The following is a 21,528-nucleotide window of genomic DNA, read 5'->3' as shown; positions in this document are numbered from 1 at the left end:
CAGCAATTGGGTCTAGGCCGTCTAGGGCTTCAGCATGAAAACCTTATGGGAGATACCCGCGCAGTAATTGGGGGCGCAGCGACTGGTGCTAATTTTATAATCGTGCGCAGTAATACCAGCAAGTGATATTAGCACTAAAACAATTATTTAAAAAAAAAAGTTACTTAACAGAAAAATGTTTGTCGTTTTAATCGCACAAGATTCCGCAGATAAAGATTAAGTAAAACTGGTTCAATTTACATCGGAAAACATTGAGAAATGAGAAATTTAGTACAATCAAAAATTTCAGTGCGCAGTAATTGGATCATTTACCACTAATGTTTTTTTTTTCATCGTTCGTGACAAGTTATAATTTTTTGGGGCCCACTAGAACTGCTCAAAAAATAATTTTACACTGGGTATAATATATACGTTATGATCTAAGAAAATCGTTGTAAATAGCAATTTTTGATCTCAGTAAACGAAAATTTCGTCTCAATGGCCGTTAAGTGAAAGAAAGTTCCCGGAGCCGTACCATATAACTTTTTTTAGCTTCGCGTGCCTATGTTATAACATAGGCCGATGTACATAAAAATAGTTATATGGTACGGCCCCCGGCTACGGGATACATACAACTCACAGCCTGAAGTAAAAAAAAGAAGCCTCAGATCGTCCATTTACCTGCATAATTCAACTCTCGCGAAGATCGCTGCATTAATTTAAACCGTCACGGGCCCCGAGTTTTTGTTTTGGGGAGATTTACTTTACGAATTCTTGTGAGCATGTATAGAAAATTTGTTTTTTGATTTTCGCCGCTATACAATATGAACCTTCGCAAGATGTACAAAACTGGATTGGAGAGCACCCCCAAATTCCATTGTGCGCATTTACGAGAGTATTTACCTTTGGCGGATATACTTATTGAATTTATCAGATTTTGAGTAAGCAATACTTTCAACGGCAGGCAACTTTTGGAAAAAAACTTTTTTTTTGGTTCTCTAAACTACACAAAATTAAAGCTTATGCTAATTACTTTAGGGTCCTATGTGGCGCAAAAGTAATTAAAATTTGGCTTTCAGGTGTCGTCAAATACAAATTTCTGAGTGAGACACGATGCGTAACGTCAATTCAGCCATTTTTTTTTTTTTTTTTTTTTTTTTTACTATAAATTAAAGCAATTTCATGACCTAATTTTAGTTATGACTTTGGCTAAAAAAAATTTTTTAAAAACATTTTATTATTTAAAAAAGTTTTAAAACAAGATCTATGTGAATGGAATTTCAATTTGATTAGGACATGGGAAATTTCTTTTTTTATAGAATGACCCATATGCATAAGAATACACTACGAGGTGTCGACGATTCGATCCGGTTATCCGGTAGGTATTGTTTTCCTAACTTCCCAACTTCCGAGAACTCACGTATAGTTTGTACGGGGTAGGTAGATAAAACTATGTAGCTACGTAAGCAATTACTTTATTCTGCTTTAAGGTAAATAAAAAATTATCATACAATATTACATTCATACCAATCTTTGTATATCAATGCATGCACTGTACAATTAGCGAGATAATAATAAAAGAAGTTTGTTCATAATCGTTGGATGTCAAACTCATGGGCGCGATATTCGTTAAACTTAATTAAATATTTTGTTGAAGCAAGACGTACATTTTTTAATGAACTACGAAAATTTTATATTTTTAAACACGTAACAACATTGCTCTCAAACGTTTACCACACTTTTTTTGTTTTCCATGAATCGAAATCGAATTGTTTATTCATTATTTGTAAACATCTTGTTTGGGTTCATACGTCTCATTATTGTAGTTTTTGATGAAACTCCACAAAAGATATATGAAACCGTGCAAAAATATTTTTCTTCCAGTTCGCGCGTATTGCTTTGCGCTCTTGGTAAGAACAATAAACGCGTTCGCAATCCGAGTTGCTGTATACCTACACGTACTATTTAAACACCGTGAATTTATATATGAAATAAGGGGACTTATCATGTCCATTTATAACTCCATCCAACTAAAACACGTAATATAATTTTATAACTTTGGAACTCAGGATGAAAGTATAGAATATGGTTGGTACCTATCTATTTCGCTATGTGTTTTTTCGGCATCCATCCGTTTAAATTGAATCGCCAAAGCTTTGGGTAGGCACACATACTTATAGGTGTATTCGGTTGGTCTGGTTCGATTCGGTGAAGTTCATCGGTCCTCCATCCACCCAAGTTTCCGACTCCGAGTTAAAGCCTCGAACAAATCTTGTCACGCAGTGTGTGTGTCTATTAAAAGGAGTGAATTTTCATTGGACAGTTTCTACGGTCAAGTCGTAAAAGAGGCAAATTCGTCTTTAAATGTCAGTAGAATAAGTTTTTGGTGAGTGCGGTATTATCTCCAAAATGTAGATCTTTTATTTAAATATTACATTGATGATTTTATTGTGGACTAGTTTTAATAGCAGGTGAAAAAAATGGATGAATTATCGGTAGCTGAGGTTATTTTAGTTTTGAAGCCGCTATGCGATTCGTTTGACCAAGAGCCCAGTCCTGAGAAGGCCGAACAAATTGCTAAACTGATCAGCAAAATGTCCAGTAACACAGTCCTTTTTAAGCATGTCAATATTCTCCTGCCTCTGACATTTCACTTACAAAATGGTACCTTTGGGTAAAGAAAGAGATTTATGTAGCAAGTATGCAACAATGTAACAAGTGTCTAATGACTATTTTTTTCAGGAAGGATGATAACATAAAACTAATTCAGGCCATGAGGGCTGTTCTTATAAAAATCAGACTAGATGATTTAAAACTATTTTTTAAAATTTATAGATGCTTGCGCTCACAAATTTCTGATAAAGATAAATCTTTGTCTTGTAAGTTTTATTTAACAAGTTAACCAACAAGTAAGCCCTCATTACAAAAAGTAAATTCATAAATTAATAGTTTTAATATGATTTTTAGTAATAGAAGCTCACGAGGAGTTGAAAGAAATAGCTATCTTGTGTTTAAGAGATTTGATCAAGCACAGCTCGACAAGCATCATTGAACAGTTTTATACTAGACAATATGCTGCTTTATTAAGCCATGGAATTTATTTATGTATTTCTTTAGCTAGATTAGAAAGATCTATCTCCCTCAGGTAAAGTTATTTTTGATATCTTATTTCTGCTAACATAAAAAAATTCTACACAATTTAAAAAAAACTTCATCTTCTAGAATATATGCCATAGAAACTGTCATGGTTTTGTTACAAATACATGATGAAGCTGACTCCCATGATACAGTTTTACGTAGTCAAATTGCTGATGTAATTATGTTGTGCTTGCCAGGAATTGTTAAAGGTTTTCTAGATATCGCCCTTGGACATGATACTCAAAATCATAAAATCACCATGGTTAATAACTATTTTTTTAAAAATATTTGCATGTTATAAAGTATACATTGCTATATATTAAAATTTTTTAGATAGCGATTAGAGCGTGGAGCCGAGTAACAGCATTAGTGATGCGTGACATTCCAGAAGAAGAAAGTTCTACAAAAACTTTAATAACAAAGGCCATTTTTGGTACAAAAAATGTTAAAGAATTTGAAGCAATGAAGAACATTTTGGAAAATACAAAAAGAACTTCAGAGTGGTATACTACAGCATGTCAAAAGTTTAAAATTGTATTTGAAGACTTAGATATATTGACGAAGCATTCAAATTTTAAAGTTAGACAAGAGCTTTCCATTGGAGTCAGCCATATACTGTTAAATTGCTGTAAAAATATGAAGCTATGCTTCCAAACACTTCTAGAAATTTTAATGATACTATCAGTAGATGAAAATAAACAAGTTGCCAACGATACAAGAAAAGTTTTGAAAGAGATTCAAGAGAAATGTTTTCTAGATGAAACAATGAAATGTACTGTTGAAATTTTAGAAGACAATTTTTATGACTTATTGACAAAAATGCCAAGAATCATTAGGACCTCTGGTAATTTTTTTCTTTCATTAAAATATATACAATAAATTGTATGTTTCAAAAATTACGATTTTGTTCAGGTGAAACCTTACAATTAGTTTGGTTAAATCGATTAACTGGATATTTGAAATTTCTGGATAAACAACGATTGTCCGTGATCTTGCTTTCATCGGCACATTTACGAAAGTTATTATTAACGCTTGTCAGTATAGCTGAACTTGATTGTAGTAATGTTTCGTTGCTGGAAGATACGACTACAACAAGTAGGATCTTTTTGTATACTTTTTATTGAAAAATGTTTATATTGATGCACTAACAAATAAATTGCAGATTTCGACGAAACTGTACATTGTCAAAATACTGAGTCTTGGAAACAGTTTAAATTTTTATTTCATGATACTACGATTGCAAAGTTTTATGATGTTTTGAAATGCATCGGAGAGTTGGGAGATTCCAAAATACTAGTTGACAGCATTTTGAAAATGACACTAGATCTACCAGAATTAAAAAAAGAATTTGTTTTAATGTTAAATACTATTTTAGAAGGTAGAATATTTTATAACTTGTTCATTAAGCACTGTAGTAATTTTTTAAATATACGTGACTAATAGTTTTTACAGATTGTACAGAACGAAAGTTGATTTGCCAACAAGTTATTGAACACTATGTAGCATCAGATTTTTGGAACCAGCCCACAAAAATATCAGATGAAGTAAACCTTCCAACAGCTCAACATAACATAGTGTCCTCTTGTCTTCTTCTTGAAGGTCTTGGAATAACGGCAAAAGTTTTGCAAGATGATTATCAACAGTTTCTCTTAAAATCATTATACCTTATCATTGAAAAAGCTGGTAATAATATTAATTATTTTATATAATTTACGATGTTACATTCTATAAATAAAAGTTCCATGGTGCACCATGTAGGATGTATAGTAATGAGTTAAAATTGTGATTTTTGACAAATTACTTACAAAAACCAATTTAATTTAAAAATTCTAATAAAATATTTTTTTTGTTTTATTAATGAAATCTTTCCATTTATTTTTTTAGGTAGTGAATATTACTTAACGCGGTTGATAGGACTTGAAACTCTTAAAACAATTGCGAAATCGCTAAAGCAGGACTCAATAGAAAATTTATTTCAAAACAACGTCGACTACATATCGTATCATATAACTATGAAGCTTCATCGTATAGACAGATATCCAAGAGTTTTAGATGTAGTCGGAGTTGTTACAAATTACAGCACAATCGATTTCTTGCCTCATTTGAAGAGCATAGTTGATGATTTACTCAGAGAATCAAGTGCTAATATTCAGAAACGCAACGCTCAGTCTTTTATCAGAGTTTTTTACGCATTCGTGATGTGCGTAAAAAGATTATCTACTAGTCAAGATTTTACAGAAAATAATGAGTACTTTAAAGATATTAGGAATTTAAGGGTATCAGAAAAAATTATCAATAATTTTTTAGAGTACCGCAATGCCAAGAATGTTTCTACTTCATACGAAAATGAGGAAAAAGTTGACAGTTTTGAAGAATTAAAAAATAATTCAAAAGAATACTTTCAAGAATTTGACGCTCTAGAAGGTATATATTTTTTATTTTAATTACGTATTTAAAAATTCTTTACAAGGCTCTGAGAGATTTAACATTTTATTAGAAACAAAAGAAGTTGAAGTTTCCGGATCTGTTAAAATGGTTAAAGATATAATGAAGAGATGCTTGCACTTTGTACCATCACAAGATTTTACGGAATCATCTTTGGCAATGTCAACATTGACAGAAGGACTATCAGTCTTAAAAAATATGGAAAACGAGTTACTGCCGATAGTTCACGAAATTTGGCATCCACTGGTAGATAGATTTCAGAATCCTAATCCAATTCTTGTAAATCGCGCGTGGCAGTTGTTGTGCTGTCTTGCTCGAGTTGCAAAAGATTTTATAAGATCCAGAACTTTAAAGTAAGTAAACACGCGTGCCATGATCATATTGAACATTAATTCAGGAGCGTAATGATATTTCAGACAAATTTTACCTGCACTTTCGAGCTTTTTAAAGAAATCCAGTACAGAAAGTTATAAAAAAGATTCAGAAAGTACTTACAAGTTAACACAAATATTTAAATTGCAAAAGGAAATCTTATCCAAACTAGGAAGGTTTGTTAAAGACTTGGAACTTCTTGAAAAGGATACCTGGAATATTTTAAGTATCACGGAATCGTATCTTGATTTTCACCAGCATTCAAAACTTCAGGTATTTACGTAAAACCAGTGCAACAAAAAAATGTGAAAAGATATACGTGTTTGTTTACATATCTTTTATTGTCCTAAGGAATGTTGTGTAAATATGTACAAAGCCATAGCCGATTACGATGTAGATTTAGTCTGGATTAAATGTATTGATATTTGGGATCGACATGTAGAGCCAGTAATACTCGAAAATAACCACAGTGTTTGGTATTCAATGGTAAAAAATTAGTGCATTATTTTCATTGTCTAATAATAAAAATAAATCAGCGTTAACACATTGTTCTTTTATTAGGTGGAAAATTGCGACATCAAAAGTAATTATCGACAGAACGTATTTACAATTTCAAGTTATGCACTCTCTAAGTTGGAACTCTTGTGATCATTCAATGTTGATAAAATTTTTATATTCATTGAAGAACCTGTATATAAATTTTTATATGAAAAATATACAATATTGTCAATTGTAAATAATTGAAAAATAATATTCTGTGCCAAAAATATTCGAATAATGACCTCACTTTGTCTGACTGACTGTTTTGCTGAATAAACATAAATTATAGGTCTGAATTATGTATTCTATTTGATTAAGTGAAAAGTTTGATTTTTACATGAAACCGATCAATTGTTCTGTTGTCCAGATGAAAACGAATAAAAATTTTTATTTTTTCTATCTGTCAAGTTCTAAAAAGTATTTACATACTACTAACAAGTAGAATCTATTATGTAGTTTTACTGATCAGCCATGTAATACAACTATTTTTTTTTACCATTCTTACTTTTTGATTAGTTTCAGTCAGTTACTCTATATGTTATACGTTGACATCAGAACCGTGGGATGCACAATTAATTTATTTTCTTTGCACACTTGATCATACAAAAGAGATAATCTTTAATTACGATTTTCTCTTTAGTTGCATGTACATAAAAAAAGAGAACCATAACATTATTTTATAAACAAACATGCATACATACATAAATGAGTATGGATGTATTAAGTTTCTCTATCCAAATGCAGTACCAATCACATCATTAAGTATTACAATTTTCTGGCAGTTCAGACACAATTATGATGATATAAAATTTATTAGTAAAACAATTTACCAATAGCAAAAATATTGATTGATCATTTAATGATCATGGCGTGACTACACACAGTAAATTATAACGATGTGTACTTCATAAATTCACTATTATAATACAGATTTGTAATTCTCAGTATACTATGCAGACGTACACTAAAACTTTTCATGAATTAGATAATAAACATTTTTTCCTAAGGTTCAAAACGATCTGTAACGATATACGTAAAACATTTTATTAATAAATACAAACTAATTAACCTTACGTTCTTACATACTTTATAATCATCAGTTCCCTGAATTGTAAGATACAATTTTTCATCCATTCAAAGAATCTTTGGATTACGAAAGTTAAGGTATATGCATTTGCAAATATGTACGCGTTGAACGTGTGAATTTGTGTTTCTCCATTTATAAAATTACTAAAATACGTGGATAAATATCATACCATTTGTAGCAGCTATATAGTGTATTGCGCATAAAGGCAGATTCGAAATGTTAAAACAGCTGCATTATTTCCACGCTTGTTTTTGTACCTTTTGAGATGCTAATTTTTTCGTTACATATGACGAAATCACAAGAGCCGAGAGTACAATAACAATCAGATAGTAGTCAAAGTCTTCCTTTAGGAGGTCAAATGTTTTTGACGGCGCGACTCTCGTGTAAAACAAATCTGTAAAAAATATTTGCCAAAGAAGTTTTTTATTTGACAATACGTACCAAAAGATTAAGATATTGATATGTAGCTTACCTAATCCATAAACAAAAACCAGACATGTACTTTCAAGGCCACTAGGGCTCGTGTGAATTCCAGATACCCTATAAACGCTTTGGTTATAATTTATAATACTATCCATGTGAATTGGTATCTCTGGCATATAAGGAATGACACCTTCTTCTCGTAGTTCCGGATTGATTGGTCGTCTAGGATCTAATAATATCCATGGTAACTCTAAAACTCCGCCATTGGCCAAAGCGACTAAAATAAATAAAATTTGATAACTATTAAAGATATTTACAGATTATTTCAAAATAAAGAAACAAAAATTTACCTAGAATATGTTTGCTAGTGATACCCTTTTCAGTAATAGTTTCTTGTAATGATTCTATGTAAGCAGGAAAAATGAAGGCTTGCCTTTCAACTATCGGTAACTTCATGTTACTAAGTGATGAAAAAACTGGACAGAGAATTAATGTTACTAATAGGAATATTTTTATTTTATTTTTAAAAAAAATTACCTGTTGTATTGCTTTGAGCTTTGCCTTCGTACAATTCTAGAGTCGCAATTTCAGTCCTGCGACTTTTTTCATTATAATAACTATAAACTAGCCAGTTTTCGGAATGAACAATATGAACGGGTCCCTTAGTTCTTTTGTGGACGTTCGAGTAAATCACGTTACCCGAGACAACGTCTATTAAATATAGATTAAGCGTACCTGCAGCAGATAAATAAGTAAAAAAATTAATTTGTGGTACTGAATGTGGTGTGATTATAATCCTATAAGAAAAATATTGACCCTTGTGAGCAGCACTGATTCCTTGCGTTACAATTACTACCAAATTTGGATTTATGTACTTGTACAAAACCGATCTATCACTCAACACACGACCTTGCGAGTGTACCCGTTCGATTGGATTTTTCGAGGCGACATGCGTTATCCGCTGAATTTTTGGATTGAAAACTTGTTCCCACACTTTATGTGCATGATGATTGCCAGACGCGAATTGCAACGAGTAGCCAGTGATCACGCCTGTTGTTTTGTTAACTGTGAATATGTACAAGTTGTTCAAAATGCTCTCGGCTATCGGGTTTGCAATATCAGGATAAACGTGTACACGATCGTCAGAGTCAAGAAGAACGATCGGCCGTAGATAAGTATCCGTTGTCGTGTGGAGCAAAAGCGATTGCTTGATCCGATATCCTAATCTGGAAATATCACTTAGTGGTTGGCCATTTATTGGATTGAACGAAAATATTACGCCGTTATTGGTTTCCTGGATCAAAAAGTAAAGTGTCATCATTTTACAATGTTTAGATTAAGTTTACCAATAGTTTTACTTCATAAAAGGGAAGAATCGATAAATTTAACAAATTTTTTATACATAATTAATTACCTTATCAGCGGCAATAAGCGAGCAAAAAGCAGGATGCGGAAAATGTCTACTGCCTCGTTGGATGTACAATATTATATTCTTTGTATATAGGTCAAAACCACGGATATTAGGAATTCTCAGCTGCCAAATTATTTCTCCTCTTTTTGTTTCAATGCCGAATATTTTTCCAGCATTCGAAACAGCAACAATTATTTTATGCAGACCGAACTTGTCACGGACCAAATCAGCCCTCTGACTAGATTGCAGTGGTTCCAAGCCCAAAATACTTTCGATAAATGTTTTCATTTGGTTAGCTTGGGATGTCAGTCTTCGAATGAGCATACCAAAAACGTCCCCTAAATTTTTCATTGAATTATTAAAACTTTGTTGGTTCATTTTTCATAATTTAGTCATGTCACAATCAGAAACTTAAAAAAAAGATGTTATTCAATTAGAACACTAGCTCTTGAATACTAAACTAAAAGCATAATTTACTTTAAACTACAAAACACTCGAAACACCTAAAATTCATGCTCTAAATTAAATGTCAAACGATTATAATAATAGAATTTACGAGCTCATTCTAATAAGCTCAGGCAAGCAATTTATAACAACGATGGGAACTGCTCAGTTTTATAATAATATAAAATCGAACGTATCCAGTAATTACGTGCCTTACAATACACTATAAAACTTTCAACTCTTAATTTTTTCCACAATTAATTACTTACATGAACTGTCTACATCAAGATCTGACAGCAGCCATTAAAAAAAGGAGTTTGGTTAACGAGATTGAGAAAAGTCATCGTTTTATTAAGACCGAAATTTTGTATTCATAAAATTAAATTGAGAAGTTCCGAATGACTTATAAATACGTACTTTCAGTTTGATCGAATTCCTTTTCAATAGCCTGTTCACGGTCGGATATAGGCAAATCAACGATTTCAACGGCAGAAATTGTGGCCAGCGCTTCTTCTCTAGTCCACACTACTTTTTGGTGCAACAAACTGATGCTGTGATCCTCTGATGCTAACAAAAACTTGCAGTTCTTGGCCTTGAGTGTCTGGTAAGTGCAATCATTTGCTACAATTTTTGGCATGTAAAGGCTATTGCTCGTAACATAGGCAATCTTTTCTGGTTGTGCTTCATTTGCGCTCAATTCAGTGGCTGTGATTCTTGTTGCCTAGGAATAATTAATCATGATTGTTACATACAAATATTCTTGTCCTGTATTTAAATTACAACGAAACTCACGCCATTATTGTAAGATGTTTCTAATAAAACTTTTTTTCCATCCAATGTGGTAAGATATAAAAAGTTCTCGCCTTCAATATCTCGCGGTATCGGAATAGGATCTTGCTCAAATAATATCATGCGCTTTTTACGACTATTACCAGCACTGACTGTTATTGCAGCTACATTTCCAGGAACAAGAGAAATATGGTACGGTCCATGAGAGTCGAATATTGCGTTGATTGGTTTTAACTGTGGCTGAGATTTTAAATCGAAAATATTTACATAGGATAACTTTGCTTGGTCACTATTTCCTACTAAGCAGATGTAGTATGAAGCTGCCAACAGACACCTGAAATCATATTATAATTTGTGAACTTTATTACAAAGCAATAAAAAAAGATCATACAAATTTATTTTGTTGTTAACTAACTTTGTTTCTTGTGAAATAAATGGCGCAGAAATATTTCTAGTGTTTAATTTCTCTCCACTTTTACAATCGTATGAAGTTACTTCAATGCCACTATTATAAATTGGTAATATATGATGCAGCTTTCCATCCCTTATGTGCCACTTTACATCTTCTATCCTGTACAAAAATTAAAATGCTCATAAATTGATCAAGATTTATTTACATAATTACATCAATTTATTAATTCAGTGTATTTTTTTTTTTTTAAGTGAATTTTTTTGAGAATCATTGCTTTTTTGCTATAATCATTGCTAATAGTTTTAAGCACAACATTGAATTGTGAAATATGTGTATAAATCATTAGATATAATTTTTTAGTCTAATTTGCAGTAAGTAGGAATGAATTGATAGAAAATGTGCTTTACAGTGCACAACATAAAAGTTATAACAAAAGTGAAACCTTTCACTACTGTAAAGCCCTTTTGATGAATATGTTATAAATGGAGTATCAATTCTGAAATAACAATTTTATAATTTAAATATTTATTATAATGATCAACTTTTGCTCAGACTGGTTCAAAACATGTAAATTTCATTTTAATGAAATAACTAATTGTTGTAAAACATACAATTTTTAAATCAATTGAAAAATTGGAAATTAAACAACCAACCTATCTGGATTACGTTCGGCCAATGTCCATTCATTCAGGATATGTCCAGTAGCTAAATTCCAATAACGGACGATTGCTGGCACATTTCCACTTACCGAAACAAATTCTCCATTTGCTACATTTGCAAATGCTCTTACTTGTCCAGCATATCCTTTTTCAAATAATCTCCTCCATAATATTTGACCTGTCCTTATATTTAGGGCTGCAATAACGTTTTCTTCAGTGACAACAATGATCTTTTTGGCAGCATAAACAGAATCAAAACTGGCATATTTGACTTTGCCAACATAGTTTTGTTTCCTAAAAGTAAATAAGAGCTTTTTATTTGCAAGTATGCAGATTGTTTTTTACATAAAATTTCGTGAATGCATTTGATGTATCAATTTTGTTAAAAAATAAAGTTTACAAACATGAGCAGGTAGCTTACTTTTGGCAACTAGTCAGCTTTGTAAACCCAAATTAAATATGTACGTACAGTTAGATCAAATATATTTCAAAATACAGGATTAGTTTGATTAAAAATTGCCTATTTGATAATGAATCACAAAGTTGAACTGATCAAATATATGCATAAACGCGATGAAAGAGCTGTTTACACACACTAAATGAGAGGTTAAAAGAGCGCACAGATAAAGTACTCACCAGTCAAACTTGCCAATCTGGTCCTCATAAAGACATTGAGATAAATTCAAAAGACTGAGGAAGATGACGAGGCACTGGAGGAACTGCGAGTCAGTGAAAAGACGACAAAAATTGCCCCGGGAAATGCCAAGCAGCGTATGAACAACGGACATGATGCTAGTCCCTCTCTTCTGTAATTATTATAATTAAGGTATAAGGTCTGCTTATTAAAGTTATAAGAGAGGTCAGCTGGCTGCCGGCACTGAGTTTGTGGCTCAAATCGAAAGGTATAAGGTGATGGGGATCAAGTAGAACAAGGAAAAAAAACGTCGACTGCACTGTTTTTCTTTTTAAGATACACGTATATAATGTTGCAGGTACTTATGAGTAGGCAGTACTACCATTACGCATAAACCGATTTTAAAAATCATGCAACTCGTGGTAAATAGGATATAAGAAGCGCATACATTTTTATACTTTTCCGTGGTAGTTAGTTTTTTGTGCTGCGTCAGTTCGCACTACGTTGTCACATGGATGTAAGGTTACGATTTTCAGAAAAATTTAGACATGAGATAACATAACGTAGATACAGATACTTTATACCATTATTTTTCTACAGGAAAATTTTGCTAGCGTGAAAGTTGCAACAGAAAATTCAGAAACGTCAATCAAAAAGATTACGCATCATCAGATTACATACATGTACAAATATAACATGAGTTGTAGGCAATGCAGATGTCACACGTATCAAGAAGGGTCAGTGAGTTCCGTTGTTCCATAATAGTGTGGAGAACCCGGTCTGTATCAGTGGAACTCTCTGTCCATCATCCGATTTGTAAATTTGTTAGCACACGCACACGGTCATAACGATTTTAAACGATATCTATAACTTTTAAGTTTGCTAATGATAAGCCAGTAAGTCACATACCGGCATAATATTTATTGGACATGTTCCATATGATGCAACGCGATTTAAGTTTTGGAAAATTCCAATTAAAATTTTTGAATCGCGTCGCGAACTCGCGTTACAGATACCTACGTGTCCTCTCCTCTCTAAAATATATGCCAAGAAGAAAAATACACTTTTCGCGAACAAAACTATAATAAATTAAACTGGCTGCATAATCTGCGTTACCCTATTCAGTGTGGGACTGGAAATTGCAAATTTGATATAAAGTTTTATGATTTGTCATAACCTGAAGCTACATCATTTATAATTTTATAAAAATGCAATTTATAATATTTTAATAGTTTTAATTGGTAATAATTTCAGAAATCTTCCATATACGCAATACAATTGGAAGAAGTTAAAAAATATTTAACTACTGTAATAACTTGATGACAGAAAATATCTCAAAAGCGGTGACGTAGACGGCGATTTATTATTTTTATTTTGTTTACAAATTTTGATAGGTTGTTTTATTCAAATAAATAACATTTTTCTTTATTTGTACATATGAATAAACGGCTTATGATTTATTAAAACTCTGATCAAAAAACCAAAAACAATAATCGTTTGAACGTTAGAAAAAATGCAGTTGTACAAAAATTTTTATGATTATTTTGAAAACATTAAAAATATTATTAGTAGTACAAGTGCATTTTTTTAGCGAACTTTATTTTTACAGTCTGACCAAACAATTTTCATCAGTAGACGAAAAGAATCATACTTGCTTGATGGGACATTAGTAATTTATCATACAAAAATCTTTTAATTGTAGTGGATAAAATATTTTGTGTATTAATTGATTAATCACTGTACACGATGTCTATATACATGATTCGCTATACTTCAATTCACTATTCCAATGATTTCATTTGTTTCATTATTTGTTGGGAGATTAGCTTTGTAGCTTCACTTGCATTGGGTATGAGAAATCTGTCCATGTCAGAAATAACTACACTATCGGACTGCGTTGAACCGTATTTAAACGTAATTAAATCTGGATGTTTTTTTCTGGATGTTATTCTGACTATACTTGATAGGGGACGTTTCACTATTACGTGTGCTGCTCCCTTTCGACCCTGGATTTCACGAAGAACAATGATGTGGGTATCGGTGACTAAAAGATGACTAGAAAAACAATTGAAATTTAATACTTTGTTCATATTAGCTAAAGCTATAAAGTCATTACATTTACCTTTCATACACGTATCCATTGACTTTGACTTCCATACACTTGAAGGAATGAACTAAGTTTGGATCTTTCAACCACTGTTGAATAGAAACTACTTCGATCGGCTCTTCACTCTGAGTTAATGCCATCGTCATATCTGAAAGCCAGTATTATTTTTAGAAAAGATGACTTTTTCTACAATTTTATTATTAAATTAATGTTTTGAAAAATCTACCGGAATCTTGGTCATCATCTATGCTAAAGACAGGCCGAGCACTCGATTCGCCTCTGCTTGTATCTGCATTTTTGTCGTTCGTCTTTTCCGCACTGTTATTTGTGTTCACTGCCGGATTGACGATGTAGTCAAACAGTTTACCCTTCATTTCTTGACTTTTCAGTTTCATGGCTTGACCAATTTTTCCTAAAAGATCCGAATTACTGTTCTTCATTTGAGCTGGACTTGCATCACTGGGATCGCCTTCCAATAAACTTGTATTACATACCAAGCAGTACTGAGAATTGTGATCCACTAAATTAACTACTTCGTCGCCGAAATATTCGTGAACAGCTGCCAAAAGCAAAAAATAAAAGCAATTAGTACAATAATAGTTTTTCAAACACATCGAAAATTTACAGCCCAAGTATCACCTTGGTATCCACCAACCACCATACTGACATACTGAGTGTGTTTCTGCAAGAAGGATGCAACAACCATGTGAAGATAGCGATCCTCCTCTTGCCGTCCACTGCCCAAAAAGCATAAATGTTCACCACCTGCCTCTGATCCCGCGGCTATTGCCTGACGCTGAGCTTGCCACAGTCCTTGTACCGCAGTCGCGAATGCTGCTGGCTCTTGCAGCATCTATACACAGCAACAACGACACTTGACTTATTTTGAAAAGAAATGAAAAAAAAAAAAAAAAAAAAAAAAAAAAAAACTTACAAGATTGCAGTCTAGGTGGAAGGCGGTCTTGAGGTGTCCAGCGTTGTACTGTTCAGCCGGCCTACAATCGACCAGGAAGAACCTAACAGCCTCGACAGGCGGCGCACCTCCGGTCAAGTACTCCGAGACCTCGGATGTATTTTCAATAAGCTCTTGGGCGGACACGGGTAGGCACAGAGCGTGAGTGATGAATTTTTCGTCCCCACCCTCGCCGAACATTATCCCGTAGAGGTCGACTTTGAACGACGAGGGCGTCTTCATGGAGTAGTACTGAGCAAGCGAGCAAAAATCCGTGACGTCCTCGGCTTCCAGAGCACAGGGCATAGCGGCAAGAGCGTCGACGATCGTTCGTTTTTCTTCGTCTTTCATATTTAGAATTTGTTCTCTGAAAAAGAAAAAAAGCAAATAAAGTGTTCCCAACAGTATCAAAAAGTACCTATTTGTTGCATCAGTAAGTTGAGGAGCTTGAATGTTCAAAAGGCCCGCCCGAGTGATACATAATTATGCATATATGTATATACATACCGTTCGGCGCAAAAAAGGGCCAATAAATCTGCTTGCACAAGTGTGCACTGGGCGCTTCTACCGAGGGTATGTTCTATTTTTAAGCCATTTAATCTAAAAGTGCACACGAACGTGCGGTACACGGGACACGGTACTTTTACTCGATTGCCGTGAAATTACGTGAAAAGTTTATCGTTTCTCTTTCGCTGACCATTATTATTACTCAATGTTTTTGAGCTGAAAAAATGTGCACGAAGAAAAAGAAATGAAAAACAAAACCATTTGGCCCCCAATTATAAGAGCTCGATTAGATGTTGAACAAAAATTAAGAAAACGTCGAGTAAAGGTGAACGAACGAGTGTGCAAAGCGAACTTGGCTCGGGTGATGATAAAAAAGAAAAAAAAGGTAATCATAATCATCGGTCGTGTTGAAAACTAGGAGGATGTCAGTGCAGCAGATCGGCTCGGTAACAATAACGAGGATGCTTTGGTTGTGGTTGCTCGGTGGACAGCTGGTAACGATGACGAGCGCCTTGCAAACGATCAAGGTGGCGGCGATATTTCACGAGGGTGAGGATGAGCTCGAGCGCGCGTTCGATCAAGCGCTTAGCGACCTCGCCGAGGAACAACCGAGTTTCTTTCGACTCGAGGGAATCAAGCTGAAGAATGTCGAGGTGGATGGTTACAAGTCGATGAAATTGATCTGCAAGCTCCTATCCGAGGAGCCGGTCGCCGCTATCTTCGGCCCGAGGCCCATTGAGACGCGCAGCGTCGCCTCGAGCATAGCCGGCAAGTTCGGCATACCTCACTTTGAGTACACCTTCCGGCCAAAGGACGACCCGATCGTCTCCCAGAACAGCGTGAACGTCTACCCGGGCAACGGCGGCTACGAGCGCGCCATAGCCGAGGCAGCGCGCATCATGACCTGGCAATCCTACACCTTTGTTTTTCAATCGTACGACGCCCTGGCCCGCATCCAGATAGCCCTCGAGAACCGAGGCCGGCCGAAAAACTATCCCATCAACTTGAGGGAACTGATGCAGCTCAGGCGGATCCGTCAGCTCAAGACGGAGCACGAGGTCAACATGGTCTACGAGGGCCTGGTCAAGAGCATACACAAGCTCAACCTCAACAGCATCCTGCTCGACGTAGAAAACGAAAATCTCCCCAAGCTCCTGCAGACCATGAGCTCGATGGGCCTGATGGGCGACTACTTCATGTGTCTGCTCGTCAACATCGAGTCTTCGTCCGTCGATCTCCGGGACTTTATATCCAAGGACTCGGTGGCCAACATCACCCAGTTCAAGTTTCCCAAGGACGAGCTGGGGAGCTCCGACGGGTTCTCGGTGGAGGCCGCGCTGCTCTACGACTCGGTATTCGCGTTTGCCGACGCCGTGACGAGCCTACACCGGGAGGACCAGTACAACAGGATGGGCGCCACCGAGGATGAACAGTCGGCTCCGTTGAGCTTCGAGTCGTCGACGAGGAACTGCTGGGCGGATACGCCGGAACTTTACGAGATCGGGCCCAACATCACCTCGACGGTGTTGCGAAAGACCAAGTACGGCCGTAAGACCGGCTTGATGAGTTTCGTTGAGAGGCCCGATGGCGCCGGTCTCGAGCGAGCCTTCGAATTGGATCTGATCAACGTGCAAGCGGGCAAGCGGACCAAGATCGGCGAGTGGACGGGCGACAGTTTGAGGATCAACAGGAACGAGCAGGAGATGAACAATACCCTGACCGTCGCGGCCAAGAGCAAGACGTTCAAGGTGACGACGCGGGTCGGCTCGCCCTACGTGACCCTCCTCGAGGACGACGAGGGTAGCAGCGGGCGGGGTGGAAGAACGATCGGTGACAAAAAGTACGAGGGCTACTGCATCGACCTCATCGCGAAAATCGAGGAGTTCCTGGGTATAAAGTGCGAGTTCGAGCTCGTGCCGGATGGGAATTATGGCTCGAAGAATCCGGTGACCGGCCAATGGAACGGCTTGATAAAACGCTTGCTCGAGCTCAAGGCGGACATGGCCATTTGCGACTTGACGATCACGTCCGAGCGCCAGAGCGCGGTCGACTTTACCGCGCCCTTCATGAACCTCGGCATCAGCATCCTCTTCAGCAAAGCCGAGAAGGTCGTGCCCGCGCTCTTCTCTTTCATGTCGCCGCTCTCGCCCGAGGTCTGGATGTACATGGCGACAGCTTACCTGATGGTCTCGCTCATGCTTTTCCTCCAGGCGAGAATAGCCCCCGGCGAGTGGATCAATCCTCATCCGTGCAACGAGGAGCCGGAGGAGCTCGAGAACAACTTTACTCTGGTCAATTGTCTTTGGTTCACCATGGGCTCGCTCATGCAGCAGGGCAGCGACATACTGCCCAGGGCTGCCTCGGTTCGGCTGCTCGCCGGCATTTGGTATTTCTTCATTCTCATCATGGTTTCGAGCTACACTGCCAATTTGGCTGCCTTTCTCACGGCCGTCAAGATGGACGAGACCATCGACAACGTCGAGGATCTGGCCAAACAGACAAAAATCGCCTACGGGTCGCTCAAGGGCGGGGCAACCTACTCGTTCTTCAAGAATTCCAACACCTCGCTGTATCAGCGCCTCTTCAACACAATGAGTGACACCAAGCCCTCGGTGTTTACCAAGACAAACGACGAGGGTGTCGAGCGAGTGATCAAAGGAAAAAGAAAGTATGCCTTTTTTATGGAATCCACCACCATCGAGTATCAAATAGAGAGGCATTGTGAACTCCAGCAGGTCGGTACCCTCCTCGACAACAAGGGCTACGGCATAGCCATGCCCCCGAATTCTCCGTATCGAACGATGATCAGCACGGCCATACTGCATCTCCAAGAAAAAGGTGAGCTTAATACTCTGAAGCAAAAGTGGTGGAAGGAAAAAGGTGGAGGCAAGTGCGACGAGGAATCGGATGAGCCGGAAAACTCGAACGAACTCGGAATGTCGAACGTCGGCGGTGTCTTCCTCATTTTGATACTCGGCTGTTTTATATCCATTCTCTTTGCCATGGGAGAGTTCTACGGACATATCATCGACACGGCTATCGAGGAGAAGATCACAAAGACCGAGGCGTTCGTTCAAGAAATAAAATTTGTCTTTGATTTCTCGAAAACGGTGAAGATGGTCAAAAAGAGCGGTAGCAAGGCGTCCTCGACTAAGGACGAAGAAAAGGCCGAAGGTTCGTCTGCAGCGGGTTCGCTTCGTAGACTCGGTTCCAAAGAATCGATGCACACTTTGAAATCGGTGCATACTGCCAAAGGATCGGAACATACTACGAAATTCAGAGAAGAAAATGAATCGGAAAAACCCTGAATCGATCGTTTTTACTTCAAGTTGAAAGAGAACTGGTAGTTTAACGAAATAGGGTGTCGACACGTTAGATTTAATCGAAAAATATATTCAGTTAAAGCTTGTAACCTCATTATTCTCCGTAATAACAATGACATGCAGCATTTAAACAAACTCTACTTGATAAAATTATCTACTTGTATGTTATTAACATTACCTTGGAAAATCTCACCTTGCATTTATGACCATTATTAGCGACAGAAACATCATGAAAAATGGATCCGCCTGCATGAAATACAAGTCCCACATGGTTGAAATGGCTGGCAAGGAGCAGACTCCAGCAAACAAAGTGTTTATCCATCCTTTTGTATACTGATCTGGCGAAACTCTTTTTGTATCCAAGAAAGAACATAATTCTGGCTCATGATAAAGCAGCAGTAGCCTCAATACAGCACTATGTGTGTCACCTCTGTAATTAAAAAAAAAAAAAATTCCTTAACTATTTTTTGAGAACGTATTATTTTCTAACACTGCATACTTTGCTAAATAAATAATCCCACCTTGGAATATAAATGTCTCTGATGGCTTCAAATAAATTATATGTTGCTGATCTAGGCAACTTTAGAGCTATCAAAGGGCCCAATAATTCGAGCCAACCGTTTCCTTTTTCATATCTTTTTCCTCTATTCTTACAATAAAAAGTTATGATGGATTCCAAGTCAGAAACAACCGATACTTTATCTTCATCGTCATTTCCTAGCTTATCTGTAAAAATGCATTTGTCGTGAGTCATTCAATTTTACAGCTTACATGGTTAAATTTAGTATCTTGACGTAAAAACGAAATTTTGTATTCATAGGAAAACAAAAGAAGCATCTAATAAATAATTAAAGTATGGCACTAACTAACTAATTGTTGACAATCATTTCTGATGGTATTTTGCTCTGGAAGATCAAAAACTTCATTGAAGTGTATTAGCTGGTTCCCTCTGTCAGTGACATCCAAACAAGCTTGCCAAACGTCTGGCTTCAGATTAGCTGGCACTGGCTGACCTTTGCAAATTGCGTATATATCAGATGCAGAAGGTGCTTCTGCATCCAAGAGGGCTGCCTCTAACTCCAAGATCCTACAAAAAAATATTCATAAGATTCAACTGAGACCTTCATATTACAAACCAAAGACCGAGTTTTTAAAAGTTAAATTTAATTTAAAGTTGCATTATATAATGTAAACGTAACAGTAGGTTATTAAGTTGAATAAAAAGAAAGAAACATTGTAAATTGACATATCAGTAAAAAAATCGTAAAGAAAAGTTTGCTCCACTTTTCAAATCTGTTTACCGAAGCTACAAAGTTTTTTTTTTTTTTTTATGTGTGATGGAATTAGCAGTTTAACACTAATTAGCACATCCATTTTAATGAAAGATCAACAGGAAGTAGTCTAGAGAGTTACTCAGTTAAACAAAGTAGACACCACTGAAAGGACAGATTTTCATGCATATGAGGTTACAATTTGGAAATCAAAAAATCATTCAAAACCACGTTTACGACATTACAGTAAACTCGAATACAGGTATACTTATCACCAAATTCTAATAAATAACTTTGAAAACAACTCTTGCTTCAAAAGTATATGCAACATTTGACGTACAGAAAGGAGGACTCCAAAATAACAACAATGTTAATATATATATAATCCCAAATATATACATACGGGTGTGTATAAAAACATTTACCAAGTGCTTTCATCGTCCTTTAGAGACATTTCCTTTAGTTGACACCTCTTGCTACGATCCTTGAAACTTAACAGCTGTGCTACATCACAAGCGACAAATGGCTTTTACACGGTAAATTTTTTACTAGACGACGATATACTTAACGTTTACGAGAGAGGATGATGTGATCGATCACGATTGCAATAACCTTATTATTGTAAACACTTATTTCATTCTTCTATATACCTACACTCATGTATGTCACATACTCGTCAACATCAAGTCGTTGTTACTTGTTACACACGATGACAGCTCGCACTACACCAATCAGCACACTCTTTTTTTGATATATTTTACACGCTGTACATACCTAATTATAAATTACTTAATAGTGAGCTAATTGCAGATAAACATTATTTATTTATTTATTTTTTGTCACTATTCTCGCTAACAATGTCATCACCTTACGTTCTTATACTTGCTTATCAGTTAAAAATATCAGAGAAAAAAAAAGTAAGAATAATAAAAAATTTATTTTCAGCTTATACCTAGCATTCGATCCACTAGATTTGTTCAAAGTTCGAACGGTTCAAACCCCTCTTTTGGTTCGGCCCGGTTCTCTTAGTAGGTT

At 36.0% G+C, this 21,528-nt stretch overlaps 4 protein-coding genes across 9 annotated transcripts; 2 read left to right on the top strand and 2 right to left on the bottom strand.

Annotated features, from left to right (window-relative positions):
* The first annotated feature begins 2,284 nt into the window (after positions 1-2,284).
* Positions 2,285-6,622, top strand: Tti1 (Telo2 interacting protein 1). The gene is made up of 14 exons (XM_089596799.1): positions 2,285-2,365; positions 2,448-2,653; positions 2,722-2,858; positions 2,947-3,124; positions 3,202-3,379; positions 3,451-3,961; positions 4,030-4,212; positions 4,280-4,495; positions 4,570-4,800; positions 5,002-5,541; positions 5,615-5,915; positions 5,979-6,207; positions 6,286-6,420; positions 6,496-6,622. Exons 2-14 carry the CDS (start codon positions 2,460-2,462, stop codon positions 6,580-6,582), a joined length of 3,120 nt encoding a protein of 1,039 aa, XP_089452925.1. The 5' UTR covers positions 2,285-2,365; positions 2,448-2,459; the 3' UTR covers positions 6,583-6,622.
* A 734-nt stretch (positions 6,623-7,356) lies between these two features.
* Positions 7,357-13,001, bottom strand: EMC1 (ER membrane protein complex subunit 1). 4 transcript variants are annotated; one of them, XM_089597423.1, is made up of 14 exons: positions 12,782-13,001; positions 12,336-12,505; positions 11,694-11,993; positions 11,483-11,536; positions 11,044-11,199; positions 10,632-10,962; positions 10,257-10,560; positions 10,109-10,129; positions 9,399-9,733; positions 8,801-9,278; positions 8,522-8,719; positions 8,335-8,460; positions 8,034-8,261; positions 7,357-7,955 (listed from the first exon to the last, which is right to left on the bottom strand). In XM_089597423.1, the coding sequence occupies exons 2-14, from the start codon at positions 12,485-12,487 to the stop codon at positions 7,795-7,797; spliced, it is 2,844 nt and encodes a 947-aa protein (XP_089453549.1). In that variant the 5' UTR covers positions 12,488-12,505; positions 12,782-13,001; the 3' UTR covers positions 7,357-7,794. The 4 variants fall into 4 exon arrangements, with proteins under 4 accessions (XP_089453549.1, XP_089454156.1, XP_089453999.1 ...); XM_089598030.1 differs by lacking the exon at positions 11,483-11,536; XM_089597873.1 differs by lacking the exon at positions 12,782-13,001 and having other exon boundaries at positions 12,336-12,678.
* Positions 13,002-13,692: 691 nt separating this feature from the next.
* Positions 13,693-21,503, bottom strand: TBC1D23 (TBC1 domain family member 23). 3 transcript variants are annotated; one of them, XM_089598130.1, is made up of 9 exons: positions 20,897-21,503; positions 20,089-20,309; positions 19,744-19,948; positions 19,416-19,652; positions 15,375-15,759; positions 15,080-15,293; positions 14,667-14,999; positions 14,456-14,588; positions 13,693-14,388 (listed from the first exon to the last, which is right to left on the bottom strand). In XM_089598130.1, the coding sequence occupies exons 1-9, from the start codon at positions 20,929-20,931 to the stop codon at positions 14,115-14,117; spliced, it is 2,037 nt and encodes a 678-aa protein (XP_089454256.1). In that variant the 5' UTR covers positions 20,932-21,503; the 3' UTR covers positions 13,693-14,114. The 3 variants fall into 3 exon arrangements, with proteins under 3 accessions (XP_089454256.1, XP_014216221.2, XP_014216220.2); XM_014360735.3 differs by having other exon boundaries at positions 20,919-21,503; XM_014360734.2 differs by lacking the exon at positions 20,897-21,503 and adding an exon at positions 20,769-20,836.
* On the top strand, positions 16,156-19,207 carry LOC149375972 (glutamate receptor ionotropic, kainate 2-like). Its single transcript, XM_089594037.1, has one exon. It carries the CDS (start codon positions 16,322-16,324, stop codon positions 19,205-19,207), a length of 2,886 nt encoding a protein of 961 aa, XP_089450163.1. The 5' UTR covers positions 16,156-16,321.
* Positions 21,504-21,528: the final 25 nt, after the last annotated feature.

This window comes from Copidosoma floridanum, unplaced genomic scaffold (assembly GCF_036245765.1).
Source record: "Copidosoma floridanum isolate Cflo_tuat_1 unplaced genomic scaffold, Cflo_Japanese_pri ptg000001l, whole genome shotgun sequence".
Classification (NCBI taxonomy): Eukaryota; Metazoa; Arthropoda; class Insecta; order Hymenoptera; family Encyrtidae; genus Copidosoma; species Copidosoma floridanum.
This window is presented reverse-complemented; position numbering and strand designations above follow the sequence as displayed.

What these genes read in the sequence shown, in the direction of transcription:
- EMC1 (XM_089597423.1), bottom strand. Translation starts at nt 12,487, where the DNA reads ATGTCCGTTGTTCATACGCTGCTTGGCATTTCCCGGGGCAATTTTTGT. An exon ending in GCCGAACGTAATCCAGATAG is followed by an intron (nt 11,537 to 11,693) that starts GTTGGTTGTTTA and finishes TTGTTATTTCAG; the next exon opens with AATTGATACTCCATTTATAA. An exon ending in CGCTTATTGCCGCTGATAAG is followed by an intron (nt 9,279 to 9,398) that starts GTAATTAATTAT and finishes TTTTTGATCCAG; the next exon opens with GAAACCAATAACGGCGTAAT.
- LOC149375972 (XM_089594037.1), top strand. Translation starts at nt 16,322, where the DNA reads ATGTCAGTGCAGCAGATCGGCTCGGTAACAATAACGAGGATGCTTTGG.
- Tti1 (XM_089596799.1), top strand. Translation starts at nt 2,460, where the DNA reads ATGGATGAATTATCGGTAGCTGAGGTTATTTTAGTTTTGAAGCCGCTA. An exon ending in TAAAGATAAATCTTTGTCTT is followed by an intron (nt 2,859 to 2,946) that starts GTAAGTTTTATT and finishes TATGATTTTTAG; the next exon opens with TAATAGAAGCTCACGAGGAG. An exon ending in ACCAGCATTCAAAACTTCAG is followed by an intron (nt 6,208 to 6,285) that starts GTATTTACGTAA and finishes TATTGTCCTAAG; the next exon opens with GAATGTTGTGTAAATATGTA.
- TBC1D23 (XM_014360734.2), bottom strand. Translation starts at nt 20,824, where the DNA reads ATGTTGCATATACTTTTGAAGCAAGAGTTGTTTTCAAAGTTATTTATT. An exon ending in AAGTTATTTATTAGAATTTG is followed by an intron (nt 20,310 to 20,768) that starts GTGATAAGTATA and finishes ATTTTTTTGTAG; the next exon opens with GATCTTGGAGTTAGAGGCAG. An exon ending in TGATTGTCAACAATTAGTTA is followed by an intron (nt 19,949 to 20,088) that starts GTTAGTGCCATA and finishes GCATTTTTACAG; the next exon opens with ATAAGCTAGGAAATGACGAT.